Consider the following 10,746-nt stretch of genomic DNA (forward strand, 5'->3'; position numbering starts at 1 on the left):
TTTTTAAATTTGCTCAAAAATATGGAACCCGTGTTTTGTTAAATTTGTCATCTTGAAATTATTTACATTGCAAACATGTTTGTAAAGAGTTTTTGATATATTCAGACTCGTCTTGTTATTATATCTAAATACCGCAACTGTTCTATATAGTTGACCAGAACATTTCAACATTTTGATACAAATGTACATATTTGCAACGCTGAATGTGTGTTAATATGTGAAATATAGTTTAACAATATTTAATTTAGATGATTCTAATAATGTGTAAATGTTCGTGCAACTTAAAGTACAAAATAACATTTCAATGAAAGTAAAGTTCATCATCAGTATATTAAATTGCATAATTTTATGCACCTTTAAATACAGAAATATGTTTAAGAATATAATTAAACAATATCAAAAAAATAACTGTATGTGCGTATACATGCATTTTTCAACAAGATATTTAAGTTTTGCTTACTAGTATTATATATTTCAATAGTCTGTATAAATGGATGTATGTAATAATTCCACCTCATGTACAAAATGTTATACAGTGCATGCAAATAATAAACTAGTAGTATTCCCTTTTGTTCAAGAGTAGGGTATTTATATTTTCATATTGATATAGATTTTCGACAGTTCGGCATGTTGTTCTTCATTGCAACTAGACGCATTCTTTTCGGTTTCATTACCATCTTGTATCTCTTTCGTAGAATGAAGCTGACTGTACTGGTTTAAGTCTTTTCGATCATCTGCTAGTTTCTCATATGTTACTGGAATCTCATTATTTTCTTCTATATCTGGAATTAAAGTGTTTTCTTCTGAATTTAAACCTGACACAAATATGGCAGTTAAACACATTTGGTACATATTATTTATCAAATAATAAAGGAAATGCGATATATTAAGGCACATGACTTGTGTTATTACATTTAAATAACTTCTTATTTGGCCAGTACTTTTGCCTCACCTTCAATACATTTACTGCTTCCATTGACTGTGTTTTCCGAGTCTTTCACATTCAATCCGATCTTTTCATATTCGTTGTCATTACTATTTTGTTGAGAATTTGCACCTAATAAGCAGGAAAAAAAATGAATGATAATATTCAAATGATAAGAAATAACTGTGTGTAGTGTAAGTGAAAATATTAAAACAATGTGTGAAATAATAATGATAATGATTGTGTTTTAATACTATCAGTCTGCATCTAATGAAAGTCTTAATTTATGTTTCAAAAAATCAGTCAAATGGTTAACAATTTTATGAGACCGTTATTCTGTTGACACTTTTCAACAAGTTCAATGCTTTTAAATAAGGAATTTGAAAGCTTCAATAGTTTGATTTAAAGACAGACAAGTGATGCACTTATTATCACTTTTAAATTGTGAACACGTTATAAAACTTGATCATATCCTACCTGATACGTTTTGGTATGAATTGTTTACATCCGTGTCTGGTCCGTCATGATTTCTCCTAAAAGCGGATAATTATTTCATTATAATTGGTCATTTATACAGAGGAAAAATACGCAAAAAAGGAACAAACTTAAACATGCGTTCTTAATATGTTTATTTTTTCTAAAAGGTTTGAAACTAAATTCATTTATTAAGCTAAGTTTGCATTTCTACAATTTTTACACAATCATAAAACAAAATGCACCTATACATAGCTTAAAGTATGTATTACCTTCTTCTGTACCAAATTACACCAAAGACGGTCACGATCGTTACAAGCAATATTAAAACTATTGTTAACCCAACTATAAGCCCTGTATTGCCGTGAACATCGGACTGTGATGACGCCGCTGAAAGAAATCAGTCCAGATTTTGCCGGAAATATGTTAACTTACACTAAATTTTTGCAATCTATGTCTTTTTGAGCATAAAGAAAGCTTTTCTTCTACAAAAGCATGTCAACATGAAGATAAATGTTTAGTGTTTTATTATGTAGATTGAAGGTGTTTTAGCAAGCATTAAACGTCTTTACATATTATGTCAATTTGTCATACAAAGTTATAATTTTTTTCTAAGAGCAAACATCAGAGTGTGCTTTATGATTACTTTATTGTCAGTTTTAACGTAGTGATTATTGTTTTTCATTTTCTTGATGCTCATTTCAACCTAACATTATAGTGTGTCAAAATATACATGTACAAAAAACATACTTTGAAAGAAATGTGTTTACTTACCAGAATATTCAACATAAAAATTGTGAATGTAGGATCCAACGGCGTTGGAAATAAAAAGCTTGTATTCGCCAAAATCTGCCTTAGATGCTCGAATAATTGTCATCCCAAAATCCAAATTCGATTGATATATCCGTATATTGTTGCTTTCATTCACATTATTCCAAGATTTTCCGTCAAACTTTCTCCACAAGACACTATTAGGTTTAGGGTAGGATAGTGCTGTTAAGTAAAGACTGATCGATGTATCTATTTCGGCAAAAACATGATCCATTACCGGCACAGAAGGGCTCGGTCGTGGAGAACCTACAAAACATGCATCGCTAATATTGATATAATAAAATTGCATTTGAATAATGTATGATTTGATTGTTGTCTGTAGTATGAATCATTTTCCGCAATATGTTACTTTCATTCAACCTATTTTAAAGATCGAATTTTACTTAATGACCGTTCATTCGAAAGTTCAGACACATTTTTCACCCGCATTTTCATAAAAGAATAATAAACAGTGATAAAATCAAAAATGTACTTTCCATCCCAGTTTTAAAAAATAAATGTTGATCAAATGTATAAAATTAATGAAAAGTACTAAATATATAAATCTTACTAACATTCTACGAAGATATTGATTGTTTTCTCCGTATAACCTGACTTGTTGATAACATTGGCACCTTTACATTTATAAACACCAATATGAAGACAACTCGCTTTGAAATTGATAGAACATTTAGCATAGTTATGTGAATATTTTATGTGATACTCCATATCCGAATTATGTTCATTGTATATTCCACATGTGGGTGTAGGATTTCCTTCTATCTCACATTGCAGACCAACTGTTTCATTTTCTGCAACCGTCACAGAATCATGCGCGATACTGTTCAAAACTGAATAGTTTAGGAGATGAGCTTTGTCTGCAGTCAAAAATAAACAAACAAATCATGGTTGTCAGGGTGGCCTTAATTACCAACCTGTCTATATAAGATCTCATTGACAAAATTTTGATTATAAATTGTAAAATATAATGTTGGTACAATGTTGCGGTCAAATTTAATGAATATCAAAATTATGCGTGTGATTTTGTGTATATGGTCAAAATATCTTAACTGCGGCTCAAAAGATATAAGGAAGGTCAAGCTAACGTTGAAGCCAAATATTATTTAACGTGAACGGCATATCAAATCGAATATGCGGTCCCGGGTATAAGACTATGTATAATATAAGCTTATAATTAGTTTAAATGTAATAGTTCAAAGAGTGACTGAAAAAATTAAACGTCATCAATTCAATAAATGTGATGGTTACCCCTTGTTAATTTTAAAGTGCCCTTTTCAAACATAATATAATGGAATAAGATGGAAAATAATACGAAAAACTTATCTGATAAAGGTAAATAATAAATTGTATATACATGTTTAAAAGTTTCAATTTAACTATCAATTTTGATAAATTCACCTTTTTTAATGAAATTACATTCTAGAATATAGTAATGAGTCACTTACTACATTTAACATAATTTACTTACATAAAACATTGAGATGGATTGTTCTGCTTGTTACAGTCAATGTTTTATCACCAATTGTTGGAATGATTGTATTTTGTAAAGTGCATGTATAATTGGCATCGTCAGCTCTAGAAACATTGGTTATAGTCAGTTGGCTATCCATCCAATTCTTGGAATCACTTTGCCTATTCCACGAAATAGTTTCGTAACTTGGGTTTCCCCTTTGAACTCGACATGCTACATTCAGGTTTGACCCTTCCGAAATACTTACGTCTTCTAATGATGCAATAGTAGACGGATCTGTAAACATGTTTTGATATAAATCAATAAAACGATAATAAAAACTTGCGATGCATAATTTTTAAGGTGAAAATGTTTGGAATATTACTTTTCTCAATACTGAATATATTGGATGTTACGGATATATCAAAATTTATGTATTTTATACTTACACATTATGTTAAGATATATGCTGGAGCTGTTAAACCCATGTTCAGTGTCACCAAAAGTGCGTTTCATCTCGTTACTCGCATAGCACGTGTAATTCCCGGCATCCTTTCTGCTGATATTTACAAATGGTCGTATAGTTTCGTGTATTTGGTCAGTTTGGCTTTCCCATGTGTATTTTGGAATAGGATTACCTTCTGAAAAACAGGTCATATTAATGTTGTCTCTTTCTTTCAATCGTATTGTTGCTGTTGTGACGTTTATTTGTCTCGTTTCGTTCGTAGTTGTTATTTTAAAAGTTGGTTTTGTTGGAGGGTCTGAAATAAAGTAAAATATAAGAATGAATAATATCATAATAAAATACATTTTCAATGATCGTAACAAATCATAGTGGTATTTAAGTAGCAAATTAAAAGATATATTATATATTTCAGAGTTAATTGGAAAAATGAAACAAAATAAAAAAACAACGTTTGTACAATACGTGAACAATGTTAAAATGATGATTTTTGCATAAATCACACAAAAAAAGGATAAATTAAAAAAGAAATACACTGCACGTTGAATGTAGCGTTAATAATTCTTTTCCAGCTGTTAATTTGTTCTGATGTGCACGAACATGTATTCTGATTACGATTAGCCTTCCAATTTACTGTACTTGTTACAAGATTGTTGTCATGGATGTCATATGTAACGTTAGTACTGCCAAAACAGTCCCATCCCAAAGACGCAGGTGGATTTCCACCGGTTATGGAACAAATTAATGTACCCGAATCTAATTCGATTACAGACACAATGCTGTTGGTATTAATTCCTTGTATTACTGGAAGATTTTCAGGGGGATCTGAAATTAAAAATGTGTCAAATATTAAATTAACTTAATGTATGTTAAAGTTATACATGAATTTATGCAAGTGGAAAACTCAGTGCCAATTAATACTATGATTGATACCTAATTAATAAATTAGGAAAATGTTTTATTCAATCGAAAGTTCAATCTGTCAATGTGGCACAGCTTGAATTAAAAATATGTACAGGGCCAGTCAAATATTTCACTGATGATTACGCATTGAATTTTAAATAATTCATTATGAAACAATTACTGTATTAATAAATATATTAACCTATTCCACTATTATACAAGAGGAAAAGAGATATGTATGATAAAAATAAAACCGATTTTTAGATTTACAATGTAAAAGAACATTTAAATATATCTAATTTTTATTGAAAGTAAGAGGTTATGATCGTTTGGGTGTAAGGGGTTGTTGTGTCATTGACTTGACTAAATGATTACTAACGAAAAAGTGTTACAATATTTTACAATTATTTTAGAAACAATAGACAAGTATAAAAAGAAAACTATGCACGTTTTTAAATCAAATAAAATCAGTTATAAAAAGGTTAAATCTTATTAAAAGTTGTAGAATTATTCAATACAAATGCCTGACATTCCAAAAACCATATCTAGGATCATATCAATGACCATATCGTGTGAAGAAAATAGCAACGATAGCAAGCTTACACGACACATAAAGAACTAGCTCTCTGCTAGTTATGTCAGCCTCCGAAGTTCTAGTCCAAACCTCACAATACAGACGCCATCCATATATCGTTCTATTTGGTTTGAAATTCAAAGTACTCACAACAGCTTTAAGTCCATTATCACTTGGTATAATTGTATTGCTTGAAATTGTGTCAGGTTAATTTTTATATTTTCTGTTGGATTGCGTATTAGCCATCTAACTCTTGGGTCTGGTCGGCCTCCCGAAGAGTTGCACGTGATCAATTGAATCTGATTTTCCTGCATAATCTCCTGGCTAGGCTCTCGTAAAGTGACGCTCTTCACTGAAACTGTAAACTATACATGTTTTTGAAATTAAAATAAAAAAAGACAAAACAAATATTTAATATAAAGGCAGATATATCAGCTATACCAAACATCTTAGCAATGACATGATTTGCCTTCGATATGCTAAATACTTGACTAAAAACAAATGAACATTTTAAGTTTGATACAGTTTATATATATATATATATATATATATATATATATATATATATATATATATATATATATATATATATATATATATATATATATATATATATATATATATATATATACATGCACGATATATATATATATATATATATATATATATTATTTATGTAATTAATATGATAATTGTTAGTATGCACTTTTTTAATTGTGCAGTGATATTGATTAACAGTAGTATAAGAGTTTCATGTAATAGGATATCGTTTCTAAAATATATATGTGAAACATCTATAAATTAGATTGTGAAAATATGAAAAAGGATCGCGTATTTAGGCCGACATAATAAAACAATAAAATGATGACATTTTGTTTTAGATGTCGCTGTAAAATAAACAATACGTTCGCATTGTTTGAATTAATGCAATCAGTAGTTGTGTAATACGATTTGAGAAGATAAGATATAGGCCTTAATAGTTAGTGTCTGAAAATTACACCGATCTGCAAGGAATGTTTAAACATAAAAATTCACTTTACAGAATGTAATTAAACTTATCGACATTTATTTGTTCTTAATTATTTCAACAATAAGTGAACAGGCATACAATTAATGTAATATTTAAAAAAAATATTTCGATTGATAACGGAGTTTATTTATTGTTTTTTTTTTAAAGTTTATCCGTAAATGCGATCTGTTGACATGCATTTTGCAAGCAAGCTAATTCCATATTAATATGATTGTTTAAACTGATCAAATTTAGACATATACTTAAACATTGTTATTCTGATTCGATAACTGTTTGATTTAAATAATTGTATCGTAGTTTCATCTGTCAGGCCCATTAGGTTTTCCTTGTTCTTTTAATTTAGTATATGCGAATACAGAAATAGAACGTATCAATTTACTTAATTTTACCTTTTACATTGATGGTTACTTTATTGCTTATGTCAAATAAGCCTCCACATTGCCACACTTGACCGTTTTGCCTAGCCCCAACGCTTAATATTTCCAGAGTAAAACTTCCATTTCCAAAACAATAAAATGCGTATAAATGTTGGCCCTCTGAGAGAAAGCCTCTATATAGTTGATAAGTTTTTTTGCTGTAACATTCTATTATGTTCCACATAGTAGAAGTGTTAGACCATCGAAATGTCGTGCCAGGAAGTGGTAACCTGCATGTTAATTTTACACTTTCATTTTCAAACACATCAACATGCTCTGGAGAAAGATTCGGCGTTGAAATGGATTCATAACCTTAATATAAAATTTAAAATTCAATACAACCACAAGCGTAAATGTAGTAAAATAATACTTTGAATCAAGACACTAAATTTTGTTCAATTATTATATTTATCTCATGTAGTTATAAACGCGCCTCCACTATATATTTCATAATCGGCTTCTAAGCTTTAAGTATTCAATTTCATAATAAAGATGTCATTGTAACGTGATGAGTGTTTGAGACAACTGGAAAACAAATTGTGGTTACTTTCATTTCAATAAATTTACGAGTATCGATACACCTAGAATTATTACCTTTTTGTAAAGCATTTACCTATGTATACATTTAATTATTCCTTTTTACATATAATTATAGGATATCATTAAATCATAATTTTCGACTGGTGCACAAAATTAATAGGGCTAAGGTTAATCAAATACTACACAACTGAAAGATACACACAATGATAGAATATGTATTTTGACGCAAAGCTATATAACAGACAATTTTTAGATTTTAGACACGTTTGACCTCATTATTCCCCCCCCCCCCTTCGAAGAAGAGGGTGTATAATGTTTTGCTAATGTCGGTCTGCCTGTCAGTTTAATGGTCTGTCCGTCAGTAGACCACAAGCTTTCCGCTGATTATCTTGAAAACTATTTAATATCACAAAGTCTTCATATTTCACATATTGATTGGTCATAACTAGTAGATGATCTCTATTGATTTATGGGGTCACTAGGTCAAAAGTCAAGGTCACAGGCGCCTTAAATATCAGAATGGTTTCTGCTCATTATCTTGGTTACAATTCATCACAAAGTCTTCATACTTCACATCTTGATTTGTCATAACTATAAAATTACCGCTATTGATTTTGTGTTCGCTAGGTCAATGGTCCAGGTCAGATGGTTCCGCTTATTATTTTGAAAATTATTTATCACAAAGTCTTCATATTGTACACACTGATTGGTCATAGCTATTAAGTGACCCGTATTGATTTTGGGGTCACTAGGTCAAAGGTCAAGGTCGCAGGTTTTTGAATGTTAGTATGGTTTTCGCTCATTATCTTGGAAGCTGTTTATCGCAAAGTCTTCATGTTTCTAATATTGATTGGTCACAACTATCAGACGACCTCTATTTATTTTGGGTCACTTATTCAAATGTCTAGGTCACAGGGGCCTTAAATGTCTCATTATCTTGAAAACAATTTATCACAAAGTCTTCATTATTTTTATTTTTCCTAGTTAATTACTTATATGTAACCATTTATGGCAAGTTTATATAACAAAATTACCAGTAATAATAGTCAAGGTCTAGAAAAGGGGGCATATGTGTCGTTTGACATTTCTCGTTTCTCCTTGTCATCAGTCACAAAACATTATACACCCTTTATCAAAGTCAATAAGATATTAAACATGTGACCCCTTTTACTTTGTATCATAAGAAAACGATGCATTACTTCATTGCATAACATCTTCGAAGTCACAGTGCAATTTATGCGCAATGGTAGAGTTGATTTATACATCCGTATACATTAAAAACGCACTGTTATTTTTAACAAAGCAGATAGTATACCTACATTTTAAAACAAAAATTGTCAAAATTGTCAATCTATACGTCATCGCTGTCTTCAAGGCATTAACCTGAAATAAAATATAGGGTAACACTAGTTTATTAAAAAGATAAGTACATAAACTTAGGCTATATAAAATTTTGAAACAAAAAATTAAATACTTGTAAGAGAGAAATATGTTTGTATGTTTCCTTCAGCGAATGTTGCATGCACAAAAAAGCTAAACTGTTATTATCCTCTTTTGTTCAATGTATTGTGTCTACTTAAATCATTTGAGCTTAATCAAAAAGGCAATGCATGTTACATTCCTATCAAAATTGTCCATAAGAATTCGGAGCATATATTTACTGTTTAAAATTATAATTTATTTATTTAATTTGATATAACAACAGTTTACCCATTGGGTAACAATAGTTTAAAATAGTTTAAAAAGATAAATCATTATGCATAAACTAAAGCTACATACAATTAAAAAAACAAATAGTTACAATACCTGTTTGAAAGAAATATATCTGTATGTTTTCTCAAAAGCGAATGTTGCATGCACAAAATCAATGCTAAACGGTTATAATCCTTTTTTTTAAATGTAGTTTGTCTACTTTTTATATTTATCATATGTGCTAAATAAAAGAGACATTGTATGTTACATTTCCAAGACATACAATAAACAACTGGGTAGCTCAGATATAAGAGCTGCGGAAAAAACTTATTGCAACTAAACCGGTTTCGAGTCTGATACTTTCCATCATTTGATGTTCAGTGCCAATTCGGGTATGTTAATCGATATAACTCTGCGTCAATTCTTTTCTGTACGTATTATATAAGACAGGTCAGTCACTGTTTTGAAATCTTCTTTGACTTAAAAGTAAATGTGTAAGAGGCCAGATAAGTTAGAGCTTTGGACCGGACGCACACATTGCTTCAACTGTGACGTTATGATTTTAATTAACTGGACAACGATTATAGAAAAAAAAATCCGTGTAAATAATTATTTGATCCAATCGATCAATATATGATTGGGTTTACCTGCATACGTATAGTTGGTCGCATTAAGTAATTTAAGTATTTATAATAAACTATTATATATAATTGATGCTATACATGCTAAACGTACGCATCTACAGCAATAATATCTAAAATTTAGATTCGGCTTTCGCCAAGTCCAACGTATATTTAAGAAAAAATATGTGCTCGTCGCATACGAGGAGTAATGTACTGAACCATGATTAATAACTTCATACTATTTTATATGGATATGCAATTAAAAAACACCTCTACTTACCTAAGTCCGTATTGTAGTATTCCATGCAGGCATTGTCCTTATATTTGTAACCTTATATTTAAATTGGGCAATAGTAAACCGCATTTATATAGTGTGCATAGGTTTGCATAACTTCCTGGTTTAAACATTTTGTTTAAAAATATCTTACATGTACATGAAATAAAAAACTTATAAAGAAAATAAATGTAGGTCATTCAATCACATAAAAATATCTTCTATCGCTTTTATCTATGTTTAATATTTAAATAAATTGAGATTGATTTTTAACGACACTCCACCGTTGTACTTGTGTATGTTTTACACCACCTTTTATATGTCGCATTAAATATAATTTATTACAACACATGTATTTAACTTTATAAAATATTGGACTAAATTACCTGCATATGACTTTTATGTATAATAGCGTGTTAAGTTAATATCTAGGTTTATATTGTGATTACCTATCATCTTCTGTCTGAATCTAAATGATACTACCACAACGGAAGATGGTTTAAATAAATCGGATATCAATATACATAACGCAGACAGCGTGGGAATGGACA

The 10,746-nt window shown here is 29.8% G+C and overlaps 1 protein-coding gene across 1 annotated transcript; it reads right to left on the reverse strand.

Annotated features, from left to right (window-relative positions):
• Nucleotides 1–311: 311 nt before the first annotated feature.
• LOC132719271 (neural cell adhesion molecule 1-like) lies at nt 312–10,260 on the reverse strand. The gene is made up of 13 exons (XM_060703030.1): nt 10,202–10,260; nt 8,926–8,989; nt 7,040–7,378; nt 5,650–5,978; nt 4,678–4,968; nt 4,130–4,441; nt 3,699–3,977; nt 2,785–3,087; nt 2,174–2,476; nt 1,672–1,789; nt 1,403–1,458; nt 953–1,057; nt 312–782 (listed from the first exon to the last, which is right to left on the reverse strand). Exons 6-13 carry the CDS (start codon nt 4,335–4,337, stop codon nt 589–591), a joined length of 1,566 nt encoding a protein of 521 aa, XP_060559013.1. The 5' UTR covers nt 4,338–4,441; nt 4,678–4,968; nt 5,650–5,978; nt 7,040–7,378; nt 8,926–8,989; nt 10,202–10,260; the 3' UTR covers nt 312–588.
• Nucleotides 10,261–10,746: the final 486 nt, after the last annotated feature.

The sequence above is a fragment of the Ruditapes philippinarum genome, unplaced genomic scaffold (genome assembly GCF_026571515.1).
Source record: "Ruditapes philippinarum isolate M1 unplaced genomic scaffold, ASM2657151v2 ctg2358_1_1_1_1, whole genome shotgun sequence".
NCBI lineage: Eukaryota > Metazoa > Mollusca > Bivalvia > Venerida > Veneridae > Ruditapes > Ruditapes philippinarum.

Excerpts from the sequence above, each read along its gene's own strand:
- LOC132719271 (XM_060703030.1), bottom strand. The coding sequence starts at position 4,337 with ATGACCTGTTTTTCAGAAGGTAATCCTATTCCAAAATACACATGGGAA. Across the intron at positions 2,477-2,784 it reads AATCAATATCTTCGTAGAAT|GTTCTCCACGACCGAGCCCT; the intron begins GTTAGTAAGATT and ends CATGTTTTGTAG. Across the intron at positions 1,459-1,671 it reads GTAATTTGGTACAGAAGAAG|GAGAAATCATGACGGACCAG; the intron begins GTAATACATACT and ends ATCCGCTTTTAG.